This window comes from Paralichthys olivaceus, chromosome 15 (assembly GCF_024713975.1).
Source record: "Paralichthys olivaceus isolate ysfri-2021 chromosome 15, ASM2471397v2, whole genome shotgun sequence".
Classification (NCBI taxonomy): Eukaryota; Metazoa; Chordata; class Actinopteri; order Pleuronectiformes; family Paralichthyidae; genus Paralichthys; species Paralichthys olivaceus.
Genome location: NC_091107.1, coordinates 257,418 through 277,500, shown reverse-complemented (window position 1 = coordinate 277,500; position 20,083 = coordinate 257,418). Strand labels below are relative to the sequence as shown.

Below are 20,083 nucleotides of genomic sequence, written 5' to 3'. Positions count from 1 at the left end.
TTAGCTAACCGCGGACAGGACGCAGCTTCCCCGATCACTAATCTGTCAGATGAAGCGTGTGACTGATGTTAGTATGAATCCGTGTGCCTTCGTGTACCAGCCGCTGTTCCCCCCTGCACGTCTGTGTGTTGAATAGAACCCAGCTGTCACCGTGGACACAGGGACTCCCACAACACGGCCGAGGTGGGCGGCATCGATCCTTGCACACTAACCTGACGTTTCATGGGAGTAAAGTGTGGATTCTGTTGATGCCGATGTCACCTGAAACATTGACAGATTCTTTAGAAACGCGTACTTGTGTTTCATACCCCTGATGAAACGAGGAGTTTATAAATGAGAGGTTTTTCTGCTGGAGTTCGGTGGAGGCTGCTGTGGTTGGCCCGTGTTTGTGGTTCATGACACCGCATGAGAATGAAGCAGGAGCCGCAGTGAGCAGGTGATCAAAGCCCTGGATCCAGATCAACCGGTTCCTTTGATCCTCAGGTGTTTACACTCACTGCTACATCTGAAGTAACGATGATGATGATGATGATGACGACAATAGTAGAAGACGTTGGTTAATTAAACAAAGAAGAATGTTTGAAATCAAGGACAGACGAAGTATGAAAGAGATCAGACAAACATAAGTGGACGTAGCTGAAACGTGGAAACAGATGCTAAATGAATCTCGAGTCTTGATCAGTCAATGCAGATTTAAATTGACTGTGTTCTACAAGAAAAGTTCTGACGTCTTCTGTCTCATGTGGACAATGTTTTATTCGAGCAGGGAGATAAGTCAGTATCAATAATTTTACATTTACATTCATCAATAGCAACATAACAGATATATGTATGTTAATTGTATATATCATTTGCACATTGTGTAAACACAGTGCAGAGGTTTAACATGTAACTGATCAGGCTGATAAGATATTGTTAAGTGTTTCTGATTCCCTGAAATAAAGGAGACCCTCACTCAATCTTAAGTCAAAACAGAAATAATAATGTGACATTTATCATTTTAATAATTTATAGAAACATTTAATCTCGATTTAACTTTTGCCAACATCGTCATTTGTAGTTTTATCATGTGACAGGTGTTTGCTGGTAATTGAAGAGCTGCAGTGATTGATTGATTGATTGATTGGCAGGAAAATGATTGACAGCTGTTTTTATGATTCACTTTATACACAAGACAAAAAATGACATCACATCCTGCTCAAACATGTCATGTAGAGTTCTGTTGGTTCCTAAGTAGGTTCAAAATGATTCTTTTTTATAAACTGTCAGAGAAAGAAAATGTAGAATAAATAATAAATATGCTACAACAGAATGAAATGACACATATTGAATAAATAGATGAATGAGATGGAAACAGACAAACAAAGACGTTTCACAGCTGATCAACACAAACACTTTGTCTTCACTTGTTTCTCGTTTATTGTAGTTTATCGTATAACAAGTGGCTGCTGGGTTGAACTTTGTGATCGTGTGTTGACTTTCACTCTGACCACTTCAGCCTGGACTTCCTGTCTCTGCCCACGTTACTTCCTGATAGGAAACAGGTGGGAAACAAGGGGGGGGGCATGTGAACACTGACATGAGGAAACTTCCTGGAACATTTAGACGTTATCACACAGGAAAACTATGGCTTCACACTCTGGTTCCTCTCAACAACAATAATAATGATGATAACCTGTGTGTAAGAACAGACCTGCAACACAAACTGAAGACACCTCAGAGGATTATAAATAAATGATACAATATACAATTTAAAACAACAAGTGCTGAACAGGCTTAAAATGATATGAAATAAAATCTAAACATAAATAATAAATAATGAAACAGAAATGATCGAGAACGTAAAGGATCAAATCAACATCTCAAACACACTAATGTTTTTTACAGAATTCATTTCAAAGACGTCAGTATCAGAAATCGAGCATCAGAAACTGAAAAGAAAGTGATTCTAAATTTTTCTGTTTTTTTATCAGGAAAATAATCTTCAGACTCTTTCAGTTTAAAACTAAAAACCTTTGTCAGATCAGCTGGTTAAATTAATTGAAGTAGTACAGATGATTGCCAGCAGCTGAGCCGTGTGATTGGATGTGTCAGTGTCTGAAGCTGCAGAATTTAACACGCAACGCTTCATAAACATGTTTTTATCTCCGACATTATGTTTTCATCTCTGTCTGTTGTTTGTTTACACAAAAACTAGGGTTAAACAGTTTTATACCAACAGTTTTCCTGTTAATTGGTGACGTTTTTTTTTCAGACATGAACTGAATCACACGCATGCTCCTGACATGTTCTGGAGGTTCTGCATGTGAGAGTTTGAAACTCATGAAGCTTCAGATCAGATTCAGCCGCTAATTTTTTTACTCTGGACACGTTTTCTCCACATGGAAACACATTGAGCCAAAATCTCATCTATCAAACTCTTTTTTTATGTTGTGAATTAATCCAGAATCTTCGTAGACAAGATGTTTTCAGACATGAAGCTCTGACGTGTTCCTGACATACTCCTCACATGTTCCTCACATGTTCTTGACATGTTGTGACATGTTCCTGACGTGTTCTTGATGTGTTCCTGGCATGTTCTGGACGTGTTCCTGACGTGTTCTCTTGACGTGTTCCTGACATGTTCTTGATGTGTTGTGACATGTTCTTGACGTGTTCCTGACATGTTCTGTATGTAAGAACAAATGTCTGAGTCAGTGTCTCTGGACATGTTCTGGATCTTCTCCTGCAGCCTCTAGTGAAACATCTGTATGTCAGAGTGAGTCAAAAACATCTGGAACCTTCTCAGTGTGCGAGTGGGCGTGTCTCTGAGATTTCTAACACGTGACGGACGTGAAACTGAAGAACACAAATGTCTCAGGATGAAGAAGAGGAGCCGTACACGTAGAGGACGAAGACGTCCACTTGGACAGACGAGGAGGTTCCAGATGTTTTGGTGATGAGGGCCGACGCCGTGTGGACGAGCTGTAAACAACAACACTGATCTTTACACAGTTTAGACGCCATGTCCCGCCTCCTGCTGCTCTACAGGCTCCACCCCTCGCCTGAGTGTCCCCACATGTTTCTGTTGTTGTGAACGAGTCGACAATCTGCTACACACACTGACTACACAACATGACTACACAACATGACTACACAACACGTCTACACAACATGACTACACAACATGACTACACAACATGTCTACACAACATGACTACACAACATGACTACACAACATGACTACACAACATGACTACACAACACGTCTACACAACATGACTACACAACATGACTACACAACATGTCTACACAACATGTCTACACAACATGACTACACAACATGTCTACACAACATGACTACACAACATGACTACACAACATGACTACACAACATGACTACACAACATGTCTACACAACATGACTACACAACATGACTACACAACATGACTACACAACATGTCTACACAACATGACTTCACAACATGACTACACAACATGACTACACAACATGGAATGAAAAGTTTGGCTCGATCAGAGCGGATGGATGTGATGAGCAGGTTTGTTTGGCTGCTGACGTGCGTCTGAACGGTGACTGTCACATGTTTACCTGCACAAACAGCGGTGCAGCTCGACAGTCGTGATGTGAGGTGGAACCTGATGCTCGTGGGAATAAAACTGCTGCGTGTAAACACGCCTTCACGCTCTGCCGGCTGCTTCCACAACTCTCAAACCGAATGGAAGTTTCATGGCGGCGCCGGCAGCTGGTCCACCTGCAGTGGAAAGGTCTGCAGGGACGAAGGCTGAGAAAGACAGTGAGAGTGTGGAAAGTCCCGTCCTCCTGTGACCACGCTGCATCATGTCAACACGCCGCCTTCAAGTCTGGACAAGAAACAAGCGTCCTCCATCCTGATTAAACTGTTATCCATTAATTAGTGACTTGTTTTTATCAACATTGTTCTTTAACTTATTCTGATGATTTAACAAAATGTTCCAGTGGTCGAAGTTAAAAGTTGGAACAAATCTTTCACTCGTTCAGATCCACGTCAGAGTTTCCTGCTTTTCTTTTGCTTCGAATCTTTTGAAATCGGAATAGTTTGGAGTTGTTGTTGTTGGTTTGTCACGTTTCTCACTGTTGTGAAGTTTTTATAAACCAACGACAGAAAATGGTCCAGTTGAAGATGTCGGTTAGTTTTAGCTCTGACAGTGAAGTCGGTTCATCTGTGAAATCTAAAGTCGATGAGACGGAATCAGACCCAGTTGTATGTTGTTGTGTGTTTGTCTGTCTGTGTTAAATGTATCACAGTTGTGACAGGAAGCTGGGAGTTCATTGCAGCAGCTTCGCATAATTTTCATTTTCTTTAACACAAGCCGCTGTGTTTGTTACTTCCTGTTTGTGTGCCGCCACCAGGAAGTGGCCGGGATTGTTGTGCTGACTGGTTGGTGAGAAAGCTGTCAATCAAACTGTGCTGCTGATTGGACGGAGATGTCCTGCGGGACGATCTGGTTCTAACTGGACTTGGTTTGTTTGAAAATGAATCAAAAGACGAGATTTGTTCTGACTCAGGGTCTTAAAGCCCTAAACTTTAACAAGATATTTAAATCTGTTAAATATTAATTTTAGGTACATCTCAATTATGTGAGCGTTCATTTAACTCTAGTTCTGTAGTCACATGAACAGAACGTTTTAATAAAATCTGCTGATCCGTCACATCATGGAACATTTCTGTCACGGTCTGAACTCTGTGATGAACATGTGCACATATGACATGTAAGAACATGTGTTATGTCTGTGGACGTCCGAGTCAGCTGAGATGGACGTCCACTTTTTGTGGCGTCATCTCTGACCAATGGGTGGAATTAAATTGGAATGGAAGAAGCAGATGTTACTCGTCACTCATCAATATCTTCTGTCACATTATAGATTTTATTTTGGGTTTGTGTGTCTGTAACACTTGGTTTGAGCTCCTGTCTCTTTAAGTCTTGATAGAGCCCTGCTCCGATTGGTCAGCTGGCTCACCGTGAGCCCGGCAGCTGGAGGAACGCGTTAGTCATCGATCGTCAGAATCTGAAAGAAAACTCGTTAAATATAAATGTGGATGTAGATGAAGAGTGTTTTAATATATGCACACACCAAGACATCAAACAAGCGTGTAGTAGCAAATTACACAACAGCCCCGCCTCCTGAAGATGAATCTGAGCTGAGTGACCATTCAATTCAATTTATTTGTATAGCACCAAATCCTAATATACATCACCTCTTTACATAGAAGGTCAAGACCTTCAAATCTTATTTAATATAGAGAAACCAGCACTTTGAGACTGTGGAGGAGAAACTCCCTCGTTAACAGAGAGAAACCTCTAGAACCAGACTCAGTGTGGAGACATCTGCCTCCACCATGAGAAGAAGGAGCAGGGAATCATGGGAGACTTTAGGTTTCCTGGCTGAGCTGTGACTGTAAACATCACACGATCAACACACCATCATTAAACCCGTTTCCCATCAGCCACCTCTGTGAGGACCAAGTTTATGGAGTCAGATCTTACTGAACCATCAAACCTCTGACGCCTCATAATAAATTCCTTTTATTTCTCCATTTCTCTATTTCTTCACTTCCTCCCCAACTTCCTGTCGTGTTGAAATAAACTGTGACTTAGTTTCCTCCGATTATCTTGACAGAATATTTTCTCGCACGTCCCAGTTTCTACATTCAAACCAACACTGACAAGAAAACTAACGTCACTGTCTTTTCTTCCTCTTTCCAAACTACTCAGAGTTTTCAAGAAGTCAAGCCCTAACTGTAAGGTGAGTCAGTTCTTCAGTAATCCTGCAGCAACCGACACGACTGAGAGGAAATGATCTGTCGAAACGATGACGTCTTTAAAGAGGAACTTTGACTGTGATAACGATAATATTGAGAACATGATGATAATAATTACCTGCTCTCTGTTATCAGATCTTTTTAGAGTCATGAGAAACCTTTTGTCACAGAAGTAGTTTCTAGAGTTAAAGTGACTGAACGTGAGGTTTGTGTGCAGGTGACAGTTTACCTGGGAAAAAGAGACTTTGTGGATCATCTGGATCATGTGGATCCTGTAGGTGAGTCGACTCCTCTGAGCTTTAAGGATTTCACAGCGTTTCGTGCTCAGTAGAAAATGTTTTTCCAGTTGCTGAGCATTTAGAATCTGTCAGTCGGTGGTTGAAAGGTCACATGTTTAAAAACAGCTGAGTGCACAAAGTGTGGACGTAGGTTTATGCTGACACAGGGTTTTTTCTTCCTTCCTCCTGCTGACAGACGGAGTGATCCTCGTGGACCCCGAGTATCTGAAGGACAGGAAAGGTCAGACCACTTCTTCCTGAGCTCTGAATGTGTGCTTCAGTTTAACACTTTAAAAACTTTATCATAGACAGAAACTTAAAATAGACAAAGCACTATTGGATTTTCAACTTTCCCACAGTCCTCAAACTTACCATAGCTGCTTCAGACTGAACTCCTCAGGTCTCTGGATCTTCTCTGGAGGACAGTGAGACTCAGTTTGTCTGTCTCCTCCTTCACTCCTGTATAAAGTCTAAGTCCAGGAGAAGTGAGGACAAAGCAGAGCGTCCTCCACTGAGGGAGTGGGGGGTGATGAGCTTCTAACACGTGACACAAACATGAAGACACACAAACAAATGTCTCTGGAGACAAAGTGCTGACACACACATAGAAGACACAGACGAAGACGTGAAGACAGTTTGTGGTGATGAGAGCTGACAACGGTGTCAGGTGATGTAAACATGATCACATGATCACTTCCTGTCTGTCTGCTCCACCTCTCACCTGAAGAACGAGGAGGATCTGATGCTGAACGAGTCTGAGCAGAAAACCTGCTGCTGAGTTGTTCATGTGAAACATGAACTCTGGAGACGAGTCTCTGGAGACGAGCCTCTGGAGACACGGGTCTCTGGAGACGAGCCTCTGGAGACACGGGTCTCTGGAGACGAGCCTCTGGAGACGAGCGTCTCTGGAGATGAGTCTCTGGAGACGTGCATCTCTGGAGACGAGCGTCTCTGGAGACGAGTCTCTGGAGATGAGCTTCTGGAGACGAGTGTCTCTGGAGATGTGTCTCTGGAGATGAGTCTCTGGAGACGAGTCTCTGGAGACGAGCCTCTGGAGACGAGTCTCTGGAGACGAGCCTCTGGAGACGAGCCTCTGGAGACGAGCGTCTCCGGAGATGAGTGTCTCTGGAGACGAGTGTCTCTGGAGACGAGCGTCTCTGGAGACGTGCATCTCTGGAGACGAGCCTCTCTGGAGACGAGCCTCTCTGGAGATGAGTCTCTGGAGACGAGTGTCTCTGGAGACGAGTGTCTCTGGAGACGAGCGTCTCTGGAGATGAGTCTCTGGAGACGTGCATCTCTGGAGACGAGCCTCTCTGGAGACGAGCCTCTCTGGAGATGAGTCTCTGGAGACGAGCGTCTCTGGAGACGAGCCTCTGGAGACGAGCGTCTCTGGAGACGAGCGTCTCTGGAGACGAGAGCCTCTGGAGACGAGCCTCTGGAGACGAGCCTCTGGAGACGAGCCTCTGGAGATGAGTGTCTCTGGAGATGAGCGTCTCTGGAGACGAGCCTCTGGAGATGAGTGTCTCTGGAGACGAGCGTCTCTGGAGACGAGAGCCTCTGGAGACGAGCGTCTCTGGAGATGAGTCTCTGGATTCTACCTGGAGCTCACATCTGATAACAGCTTCATGTGTGACCTTCATGGTCGTCAGGAAAAATGTATTAAAGATTAAAAATGTGACTTTCCATCATAATCACTTTATTCTACGATTTAAAACCTAAAATGTATCATTTCGGTTTATATGTGTCTCAAAATCCAAAACTTACAGTAGTTTGATGTTGTGAAGCAGCAGAGGATTATGGGACTCTTGTCTTCCCCACAGTTTCTTGTCACATGATCATCTTAGGTCACTTGGTTCCTCTGTGTGTTTGCACTTTAGTGGGAGGAGCTTCAGTGATCATCAGGCTAAAAGGCTAACGAGCTAGCTGTGTGTTTTTCCTTCATCATGCATAGTTTGGACAAAAGCTTGTGTGAACAGAAATAAAAGTTGTGTTAGCTTGAATACAACATTGTGTATAATGTACGTAAACATATATATAATGTAGGTTCGATGGTTTTAGACATTTTAATGAGGAAATGCTCAGGTGATGAGTCATGTGACAAACAAACACTTCTCTTCCTCGCCACAGTCTTCGTCACGCTGACGTGTGCGTTTCGTTACGGACGTGAGGACCTGGATGTGCTGGGTCTGTCGTTCAGGAAGGATCTCTACATCTCCACCTTCCAGGTCAGAGTACCTAAGTACTTTTACTGTGTATTTAACCGATGAACATATGACCTTCCTGTGGTTTCACTTATCTTCTTATTAAACCCTGCTCTATGTCTGACAGGCGTTTCCTCCGGTGCCTGAGGAGCGGAAACCAAACAGTCGTCTTCAGGAGCGGCTGCTGAAGAAACTTGGTCAACATGCACATCCCTTCTACTTCACTGTGAGTCACATGACCGCGTCTCTGACGTTCTCCATTAGCAACTAGGGACGTCGCATTTAACCGATTTTACGTTTGATAACGTCACGATTTCAAGCTACGATGTCTAACTATGGAGTCCTGGCGCTCTCTCTCCCTCTCTCTCTCTCTCCCTCTCTCTCTCTCTCCCTCTCTCTCCACAATAAGGCAACTAAATAAAATATCTTTCATAAATTACTTTTAAACAGCCAAACGTTAAACTATATAAACTAACTGGATATCGTTGATGATAATAATAATTATGTTATGTTTATTACTTATATTATTTGCTATATATTCACTATACATTGTTTGTTGTATCTTTTTCCTTCTATAGTGTATATATTCATGAAACCGTGATATTTCCTCTGACAATAATCGTGGCACCAAAATGTCTTATTGTGACAACCATGCTAGCAACGGATCCTCCCGTCGCCTGCAGCTCTTTTCTACGAGTCAGTCTGCGCTGGTTTAAAAACTTTATTAACAACTGAACATGAGTCGTCAGGATCAGAGCTCACAGAACTTGTTCACATGTTTATTTGTGTGATTATATTTTTAACTGATTCATATGTTTTTATTTTATGACTTTAATTCAGAAACTGAATTTTTTTATGTCTGTTGATTCAGATTCCTCAGAACCTCCCGTGTTCTGTCACTTTACAGCCCGGCCCAGAGGACACTGGGAAGGTAACACACACACAGACACACACACACACACACAGAGAGAGAGAGAGAGACGCACATTCACAGACACACACACACCTAACCTTTTTATTTTTTATAAAAAACAAAGCAGAAAAGATTTTATTTTTTTAACATAATTTAACATTTAATAATCTTGCCTTCTTCATTCAAGGTTTATATATGTGGTTATATTTTCTCTTTGTTTATAATGATGTTTATGGTTAAACAGTAAAATCAAAGCTCGGTTACATTTACTTATTTTTAATTTATTTACTGTGAGAACATGAATAAGGACTCGTTGCTTGTCCTGAACATCAGCAGAGAAGAATTCAGAATAATGGATCAGTTTAACATCAGCAGCTGAACTGGGTTTTCTCGTCTGTGTCCTCAGGCCTGTGGCGTCGACTTTGAGATCAGAGCTTTCTGTGCCAAGTCGATAGAAGAGAAGATTCACAAGAGGTGAGAAGGTTTGTGAGGATTCAGAGAGCTGGAGAAATGAGCTTTAGTTTCTCACGCCCGTCAACAGGAACAGACCGGAATGTACGAAGGTTTAATATTCATCAGGAGCTCAGCTGACTCTGGATCAGACTTTATTTGAGTTTGTTGCATTTTTTTAACAAAAATGAGAAAAAACCTGGCATCAACTGATCTTTTCTCTGAGGAGGAAACCAGAGACTTGAGTAAACGTGTGGTAAACAAACATGGCCGACAGCTTCAGTGTTCCAACATCATGGTGTTGTCAGGAAGATACAGAGGGTTTATCCTCAGGTGACACTGCAAACAAATCTGTCATTTAGCCATGATTACTATCAATCAAATTTCATTTGTATAGCCCATATTCACAAATCACAATCTGTCTCATATATATATAATGATGTAGCTGCAGTTTCACTGTCGTCTCTGTTGGTGTCACTGTTTCTTTTCAAATCACATTCAGTTAAAAAGAAGATCATTCATCTTGAGTTTCATCAAACTGTTAAAATTAGTTTTTCTGCTTCACTGACAAAAAACATTGTGTGTGTGTGTCTGTGTGTGTCTGTGTGTGTGTGTGTGTAGGAACTCAGTGCGTCTGGTCATCAGGAAGGTTCAATATGCTCCAGAGAAACCAGGTCCTCAGCCGATGGTGGAGACGACTCGCAGCTTCCTGATGTCGGACAGATCCCTGCACCTGGAGGCCTCTCTGGACAAGGAGGTACACACACAGTTAACCACACGCTCACACAGCTAACCACTCACACACATAAATGAGGAACCTGGTGAGTTAATGTGTTGATGTAAGGATCTACTGTGTGTGTGTGTAGTTGTATTACCACGGAGAACCCATCAGTGTCAACGTTCACGTCACCAACAACTCCACCAAGACCGTCAAGAGAGTCAAGATTTCAGGTTCGAGTGTGTTGTCTTTTTCTTTCTCTTTCTTCCTGTTTCTATTTCATCATCGACTTTCTGTGTTTAAACAGTGAAACTAAATGTGTCGTTAACAACCAAGCTGCAGTTTGCAGAGGGATTCATTTTCTTCAGCAAACCAACATTTACTTTTTTTACGTGTGTCTCCAAATGTATAAATAATAAATGTTGTGTATTTACAAAGATCCATTCACACACATTCATACAGTTCATACAGGCAGCACTTTCTCTATAAGGGGCCATTCTGGGTTTGGCATTTCGCCCAAAGACACTTCAGCATGCAGATGGGGAAGACTGGGATCAAACCGCCGACCCTCTTATTGGACAGTGCCCGATCTACACCTTAGCAGCCCGTGTAACATGCTCTGTGTGTCTCTCTCTCTCTCTGCAGTGCGTCAGTATGCAGATATCTGTCTGTTCAGTACGGCTCAGTACAAATGTCCTGTGGCTCAGCTGGAGGCAGAGTAAGTTACAGTTACTCAGCAGAAGAGATTACTGTGTAAAATCAGTAGATTCATTTTCAGTTAAAACAGCTGATTTTTACATTCAAATTTAAATTGAATCATTTATATCTGAAAACATTTCAAGTTGAAACATCTGAATATTTGATCTTGTTTTAATAAGATGTCATCAGTTGGATTCACTGGATTCGGTTTTAGCTGAATAAACAAGAGTAGAACTGGTTTCAACTGTTTGTTCAGTTTTACAAAGTTGGTTTGAAGTCAGTGGGTGGGGTTTACACTTTGATTGACAGCAGTGTGTGGTCTCCATAGTGACCAGGTGTCATCCAGCTCCACCTTCTGTAAAGTTTACACTCTGACTCCGACGCTCGACAAGAACAGAGAGAAGAGAGGACTCGCTCTGGACGGAAAACTCAAACATGAAGACACCAACCTGGCCTCGTCCACCATGTAACACACACACACACACACACACACACACACACACACACACAGGTGTTGCTGCAGTCATTCGTTTTATTTGTATATCATCAAATCTTAATACACATGAACTCAAGGCTCTTTACTTCTTATGATGATGATCAGGCCACCAGGGGGCGATGTGACCAGCTCTGTTTGTGTTGCAGTGTGAAGGATGTCACCAACAAAGAGGTTCTGGGGATCCTGGTGTCGTACAGAGTCAAAGTGAAGCTGGTGGTCTCACGTGGAGGGTAACAGACACACACATACACAGACACACACAGACACACATACATACACAGACAGACACACATACATACACAGACACACACACACACAAACAGACACACACAAACATACACAGACACACATACATACACACAGACACACACACACACACTGGGGGTGTAACGGTACACCTTGTCCCACTGTTTGTGTTATTTCCTAAGTTGCAGTCATTCTGATGACACTGTTTAAAGGAGTCGGCATCGTTACAGTGAAACTGAAGTGGTCCCACACAAACAATGATGACAAGGGGGGGGCGTCTTCACACTCCTGTTTGTTTGCGGTCGCAATGACCACATCCAGTCCTTCGCTTAAGGTGTCCTTCGGAATTTGAGACGCACACAAATAAGACCCACTCGTAAACACGTGCGTATCAAACTGAAGGGCCCATACCGGAAATGTTTGGTTAGGAAACATGTACAGTTACACCTCTAATACACACACACACACACACACAGACACACGTACACACACAGACACACATACACACACACTCCTCCCATTCTCCTGACATCACTTCCTGTCCTCAGCCTCAAGTTTCAGCTCGACCATCAACATTAAAACCACAGACTGTAAATAAAGATGACAGGACATGAAAGCTCTATCGCCCCCTGGTGTCTGGCTGCAGTTTAGCTCATAAACCCTCCTCCTCCATGTTAGCAGATGGGACATGAACCAAACTAAAAAATCAAAGTAGACGTTAAATAACAGTTTGTCAAAGATGTTTCTGTCGGTTCAGCTCGTTCTTCTCTCTGATGTTTGTTCAAGTTTCTGATCAGTTTGGTTTGAATTAATTTGATGATATAAAAACAGGCGGAGACGTCCTGATTGACAGCTGGCACTGACTCAGGATTAATCAAGAATGTGTGGGCGGGGCCTCGATAGCACGCCTCCACTCCACGATCACTACAGCACAGACTCTCTGACTGTAAATGACGTCATCACCACAAGATGGCAGCGTTGGTATTGGAGTGGAGATATTTTAGCTTCACTTCTGGAGGAAGTGTCTTCTTCTGTTTCTTTGTTCTGTTAATTGGTGGGTGGCAACAAACGTCAAGGTGATTTACCGCCACCTACCGTGTCTTCTTCTCTGCTCTGTTTATTTATAGTCTGTGATCTTTTTTTACAGTCTTTGATCTGGTTCGTACATGATGATGAACTAATTATCTTCAGCTTCTTGAATGTGATTGGATGAAAACAATAAATTGATTAATTGAGAAAATAATTGGCAGCTGTTGTATGAGCACAGGAAGTAGAAAAATGATCCAGTTGTAGTTTGTAATCTGATCCTGATGTCAGATAAGCTCAGCCTCACACTTCCCGCCCCCTCCTCTGACTTCCTGCTTCTCCCTGAGGACTTCCCACCCTTTCCACCTGACCTTCTGCTTCCTTCTGCTTCCTCCTGAGGACTTCCTGTGCTCTCCACCTGACTTCCTGCTCCCTCCTCTTACTTCCTGTTCTCTCCATCTGACTTCCTGCTTTCTCCTGAGGACTTCCTGCCCTCTCCACTTGATTTCCTGCTCCCTCCACTTGACTTCCCACTCCCTCCTCTGACTTCCTGCATCCTGCTCTTACTTCCTGTTCTCTCCACCTGACCCCCTGCTCCCTCCACTTGACTTCCTGCTGTAGTTGCTCCTTACTGTTGTTGCTACCACTGTAGTTTGTTGTGATTGTGTTGCCTCCCGCTTTTCATTTCATCTCCCCTCTGTGTTTTTGGCTTTCTGTGTCCGCCCCCTCCCTCTGTCGCCCCCTTCAGGCTGCTGCGAGGCATGTTGGAGAGGTAAATGTGAGCAACGGCCTCAGTTTTCATTTGACGAACACAGCACACGTGAAAACACAGCTTCAAGGTTTAACAAGAGAGAAATCTTGAGTTAAACCAGATTAAAATGGATCGAAACTGGTTTGGTTTGGAACTGATTGAGACATGAGTTTTTTAAAACTAAATATTAACTTTATTAAAGTGGATACAAACTTGTTTAAATTGATTTGAACCTTTTTTAAAACAAAATAAATGACCTCTAAATCAGTTTTTAATCAGTTTCAACAAGAAATCAGTTGGATCAATTTATAAAACTTGAAAATTTGTGTTAAAACAAGAAACAAACTGATTTTAAATCTTGTTTAAACAACAAATAAATCAGTTCTGAAGTTTAAACCGGAAATAAAACGATTTAAATTCGTTTTAAACAAGAGAAGCTTAGAGACACAGACACAGATTTTTATCTGCAATGTCCTGTTCATTTATTTCATCATATTTCGTGTGTGTCTCTGTCTCTCTCTGTGTGTCTCTCTCTCTCTGTTTGTGTCTCTCTCTCTCTCTGTGTGTCTCTGTCTCTCTGTCTGTCTCTCTCTCTCTGTTTGTGTCTCTCTCTCTCTGTGTGTCTCTGTCTCTCTGTTTGTGTCTCTCTCTCTGTGTCTCTGTCTGTCTCTCTGTGTGTCTCTCTCTCTCTGTGTCTCTCTGTCTGTCTCTCTCTCTCTGTTTGTGTCTCTCTCTCTCTGTGTGTGTCTCTGTCTCTCTGTGTCTGTCTCTCTCTGTGTCTCTGTCTGTCTCTCTGTGTCTCTGTCTCTCTGTCTCTCTCTCTGTGTGTGTCTCTCTCTCTCTGTCTCTCTGTGTCTGTCTCTCTCTGTGTCTCTGTCTCTCTGTGTTGTAGAGACGTGTCTGTGGAGCTCCCCTTCATCTTGATGCATCCTAAACCTGTGGAGCCTCCAGTGTCACGTCCTCAGTCAGGTGAGTGCACACACACACATTGACCGAGCACTGTGGGATGATGGGAGTTGTAGTCGTCATTGCACTTGAAAAATGGAAAGATGGAAATAATGAATTGATTATTTAAATTTTTTGTCTATCAACTAATTGATTTATTGATCAGTTATTGATCAGCCTGGTTTTACTCTGGTCTTCATACACTGAATTACCATAGTGACCAGAGGCAGTTTCCATGGAAACGATGTGACATCCTGTGTGTTTGTTACAGCTGTTCCAGAGATGGACCCGCCCATCGACACCAATTTGATAGAGTTTGACACAAAGTGAGTAAAAACCTGACGTTTGTTTCTGAATGTTTGACTTTTAATCCTGGAACCAGTCGACAGCTGCTTCGGATTCAGAGTAAAACAAGAAGGAGAAAGAATCTTCTTAGAAAACCGTTGATATAACATTTCACATCTCGTAGTTTGTGGTGAGTCGACCTCGGATGGTTAAAATATTGTGGATGAAAACCTTCAGGAAACTGTTGATCTCTGTTGAAGTCTTTTCATGAGTTCAAACACAGAAATAAGATTCTAACTTTCCAGTCGTTTGTTCGCAGCAGAATAAAGTTTCACTAACTTTGATTGATTGGTGTGTTTGATGATGTCATCCTTCGTCTAGCAGCAGCATCTCCCAGGACGACGACTTTGTCTTCGAGGACTTTGCCCGCCTGCGACTCAAAGGCGTCGTGGATGACAAAGACGAGGACTGCTAGGATTTCGACCCTTCATATGCTTGCTTCAAACACACACAGACACACACACACACACTCTTCACGTTACATTCCCCAGTGATGGATGAGGGCGTGTTTAGACGGAGGCTTCACAGGCCTCGCTGGTGTTCTTCCTCTCTTGCTTCTGCCATTCATCACGCCGCCGCCATTTCCTGCCACCGTCTCCTCCATCCATCTTCTCCGTTTCCCTGTTTTTGCTGAAGGTTTAAAAACTCTAGATGTTATGCAGCTGCAGGACAGATGTTGGCGGTCCAGATGGAATATCAGCTGTCTCTTTGTTTGTAGTTCAGGACGTTCAGGTATGGGCGGAGTCCGGAGGGCGACCACGTGAGGAAAACGATAAGAAACATGAAGAACAGACGTGTAGGAAGCTGAAGAGTCACAGAAGAAGCAGCGCTTGTCCTCCTTTACTTTGAAAATCTTCTTGAATGTCGAGCTTTTCCTGCGTCGATGATCAGCGTCACGTACAAACAGGATTTATATTTGAAGACGAGCGCAGAGATCTGTGGTGACGCAGTTTTTCTTCACATTTACACTGTAGACGCTTTTTATGTTGTGGTCGCAAAAGGAGGAAACACTCACAACAGTCTCACAGACGACTGAAGTTCGATTTCACCAGCATCCACCGACCCGACCGACCCCACCCCCCCACCCTTGTTCTTTTGTTTGGAGTCATTCCTGCGTCAATGAAGTCGTTTCCTTTTATTTCAAACTTCTTACAGAAAGAAGACGTCCGGTCGTCAGCGTTTTCTGAGTTTGTAAAAATAAAGCAACAAGAAAATAAACCGTCGTTTAACAATCAAATTATTGTTTCTAGATCAGATCAGTGATTTTAAATAAAGACGAAGACTCGTCTCCTCTTCCTCCAGAAATCAAGCCTAAATATCTGATTCGAAAGTTGCCATCTTGTGGCAATGATGTTATTCACAGTCAGAGTCTTCAGTGGTGATTGTGGAGCAGTGGTCTTGAGGCCCCGCCCACACAAATACCTGACTAATCCTGAGTCAGTGTCAGCTGTCAATCATGACGTCTCTGCCTGTTTTTCTATCATCAGTAACTGATGAAACCAAACTGATGAGAAACACTTGAACAAACATCAGAGAGAAGAACGAGCTGAAACGACAGAAACATCTTTAAACATTTATTTAACGTCGATGGTTCATGTCCCATCTGCTAACATGGAGGAGGGGTTAATGACCTGCAGTCAGACACCAGGGGGCGATTATTTCATCCATCTTCATTGATTGAACAGAACAATAACAAAAATACTTTAAGTTTATTTAAGATAAAACGTACAAACTGTAAAATCAGAGGAAATCAGACTTTTTGTACAGAAGATAGATTCAATGAGGTTTTTCTGTCTTTTCTCTGAAGCTGCTTCAGACTGAACTCAGGTCTGTTTTTCCTCTGGAGGACGAACTCAAACGTCAGAGTGAGACTCAGTTTGTCTGTCTCCTCCTTCACTCCTGTATAAAGTCTAAGTCCAGGAGAAGTGAGGACAAAGCAGAGCGTCCTCCACTGAGTCACTGAGGGAGTGGGGGGGTGATGAGCTTCTAACACGTGACACAAACATGAAGAAACACAAACAAATGTCTCTGGAGACAAAGTGATGACACACACGTAGAAGACACAGACGAAGACGTGAAGACAGTTTGTGGTGATGAGAGCTGACGACGGTGTCAGGTGATGTAACCATGATCACATGATCACTTCCTGTCTGTCTGCTCCACCTCTCACCTGAAGAACGAGGAGGATCTGATGCTGAACGAGTCTGAGCAGAAAACCTGCTGCTGAGTTGTTCAGCTGTGAAACATGAACTCTGGAGACAAGCCTCTGGAGACGAGTCTCTGGAGACGAGACTCTGGAGACGAGTCTCTGGAGACGAGTCTCTGGATTCTACCTGGAGCTCACGTCTGAAAACAGCTGAAGAAAAAGCATAGAAAATCACCAGACGCACTTTCAGGTCTCATGTTCACCAGGAGTGAAGAAATTATTGAATCAAGTTTTCTGAGGCTCAAACTTCATCGTCTGCTCGTTTAAGGGAAACACTGAAGCTTATTTTGGTTTATTTTCATGGTCTCACTTTAAAATCCTTATAACTTGTGTTGTAGAATAAAAAATACTAAAACTGCTTTGTGCCTTTTACACTGTTGCCAACAACATGTTCGAATCAGCAGGTTCAATATAAATCTGCTTCAAGTAGAAACCACGTCCTGGTGACTTATTTACTATAAGTAAAGCTTTGATTTTTAAACATTGATTCAAAATGATTTAAAGCTACAGTGTGTAGAATTTAGTGACATCTAGTGGAGAAGTTGCATGTTGCCGCTGAATACCTCCCACCCCCCCTCCCCCTCCAAACAGGAAAAAATATTTAATATTATAAATAGTAAATATAAAGTATTTAAATATAAATGTCTCTTTCTAGGGTAAAGAAAATTACAATTTCGAACAGTTTAGATGAAACGAACTAGTGAAAACATGAGGATTATTATTTATTATTATTAAATTTCTGCCAATAGATCCTTTCACCTAATTCTGACACACTGGAGCTTTAATAAATGCAGAATCATAAACAATTTAAATGAAATACTGGAACAAATTAGACTTTTCTCTGATTATTAAATTTTAAAAAATGGTTGATCTTGTAAAAATAGATTTTTTTCCTGTTCAAATTACACATTGTGAAATTTTCTGTCGTATTTTTCTCAAAATATTTTTTGAGATATCAAAACCTTTGTTTTAAAAATTACAAAATGTATTTTCTCTTACACTGCTGCTTTTTTCTGTTTAATTTAAAGAATTGTATTGTCATGACAACACCCTGAAAATAATTTTAATTATAAAATAACTGATATTTTTTTATTTCCTTATCAATGTCCCCAAATCATAATAATTTCATCTTTTCCTTCAATGTTGATGCCACGTGACAAAATGTTGTTTAAACATAAAAAAATATATAAGTGCCATGAAAACGTCAGCAGCCAAAAAGTAAAAGAGAAATTTTTTAAATAAACCAAATGGCGCCAGTGTTTCCCTTCAACCACATCAGCCTCTCAGCCATGTTTCCATTTTAAGTTCATTTCTAATATTGTCCGATGGCTCCGATCTGTTGTTTTCAGTTTTTACTTATTTCAACAATTCAGAAGTCAAAGGAACTTTTATTTCACTTTCACTTTCTTTGTTGCGTCTTTCACTCGATTCATCGAGTCGTTGAACCGACAAACTTTTTATTTCCTGATCTGAAAAACTGCCAAACACCCCCCCCACCCCCCGCCCGTCACTGAAGCTGCGAATCAGAAGGGACGAAGAAGAATCGACACAGCATGTTTTTAACTTTTCATTTGATTGGAGTTTTTATTTGGAAGCAGTGCTGTGAATTGTACGAGCTGTGACTCTGTCTTTATTTCGTTGTGCATATGTGGGGTAACTTTGCTAAGTGTGAAAATATTTTGACAAGTGCCACGCCCCCGGCCTGTGCGATGCTTAACCATAATGTCTCTAAAACAGGAAGTGATTTCTGCTGGTGGACGAACACCAGAACGATAGAATTACGATTATTATGCTTCTGATTATTATTATTATGGTGACTTACTATTATTATCTACTGTATCATCATTTGCAACCATGATTATTCTCATAATCATTTAAGAGTCTATTGTTTTGCCATGTATTTTTTATTTTGAGATTTTTATTTTGGTTTTCTTTTTATTATTAAAGGTAAAATGAACTAACATATCCTGTTGCCGTGGTGATTGTGTTTTTGAACACGGAGGAAACTCACACTAATTTTTCTTTAAAACTGCTCAAACAAAATTGACGATAGATTTTTAAACTGTTCTTTCTGTTTCAATCAAATTTATTTGTATAGCTCATATTCACAAATCACAATTTGTCTCATAGGCTTTAACGAGCTGTGACGTCCTCTGTTCTTAACTCAACAAGAGTAAAACTACTAAAAACCCTTTTAACAGGGAAAAATAACGTAGAGACCTCAGAGACACATGAGGACCCGTCTCCCAGGACACAAGTGCAGTAGACGCCACGTGTCACTGAGAACGTCAGAGAAATAAGAGTAGTTACAGCGCTGGTTAGAGGAAACAGTTTGAAGCTTGATGGAACGTGAATAAATTGAGAAGTTGTTGTCAGTAATGGTCGAGTATCTGAGGAGACATATTGTTTATCAAGCAGTCTTATTGTGATCATAGTCTACCATCATGGTCCACCATCATGGTCCACCACTACGATCAGGCGCCAGCACGATACAGGATCCACCCTGACCATCACACGTTTCCACTGTGATGTCAGTGATGACATCATAAAGCTGCAGTGTGCTCTGGGGAATCTGTCACATAATAATAATGAGAATGAAACTTAAAGGGATAGTTCACTGAAAAATGAAAGTTCCCTCATCATCTCCTCAGCACTATGATGGGGGGGTGGAGAGTTTGAGTCTCGGGTGAACGGAGTGACTGGAGACCAACAGAAAAAACACAACATGGCTCCAATCTGCTGCTGTGATGTCATCAAGTGTCCACAAGTCCCAACATTCCCTCATCATCTACTGGAAACTCCGTCATTTACATAAAGTTTTTAGCCTCCACTCGGATCCTCCTACGAGTTGCTAACTTCCGCTAGCTTAGCCACTTCAGTGGAATTTTTACTTGGTGTAAATGACGGAGTTTCCAGTAGATGATGAGGGAACTTTAATTTTCAGTGAACTATCCCTTTAATGGAATAAGGAAACACTGAAAACCCAGTCAAAGTGTGTCGCTCGCTT

The 20,083-nt window shown here is 41.9% G+C and overlaps 1 protein-coding gene across 4 annotated transcripts in view; it reads left to right on the top strand.

Annotated features, from left to right (window-relative positions):
• Positions 1-19,041, top strand: part of LOC109643755 (arrestin red cell) — a 19,504-nt gene extending 463 nt beyond the window's left edge. Inside the window, exons 2-17 of one of the 4 annotated variants that reach the window (XM_020108968.2) lie at positions 5,756-5,786; positions 6,020-6,080; positions 6,277-6,321; positions 8,208-8,305; positions 8,409-8,507; positions 9,153-9,212; positions 9,601-9,668; positions 10,266-10,401; positions 10,511-10,595; positions 11,008-11,080; positions 11,390-11,527; positions 11,704-11,787; positions 13,578-13,601; positions 14,473-14,549; positions 14,797-14,851; positions 15,195-19,041. In XM_020108968.2, the coding sequence (XP_019964527.1) occupies positions 5,756-5,786; positions 6,020-6,080; positions 6,277-6,321; positions 8,208-8,305; positions 8,409-8,507; positions 9,153-9,212; positions 9,601-9,668; positions 10,266-10,401; positions 10,511-10,595; positions 11,008-11,080; positions 11,390-11,527; positions 11,704-11,787; positions 13,578-13,601; positions 14,473-14,549; positions 14,797-14,851; positions 15,195-15,285 (1,225 nt within the window). In that variant the 3' untranslated portion in view covers positions 15,286-19,041. Of the gene's footprint in view, positions 1-5,755; positions 5,787-6,019; positions 6,081-6,276; positions 6,322-8,207; positions 8,306-8,408; positions 8,508-9,152; positions 9,213-9,600; positions 9,669-10,265; positions 10,402-10,510; positions 10,596-11,007; positions 11,081-11,389; positions 11,528-11,703; positions 11,788-13,577; positions 13,602-14,472; positions 14,550-14,796; positions 14,852-15,191 lie in introns of all 4 variants that reach the window. The other 3 variants (XM_020108967.2, XM_020108970.2, XM_020108969.2) reach the window with 3 other exon arrangements.
• The last annotated feature ends 1,042 nt before the right edge of the window (positions 19,042-20,083 follow it).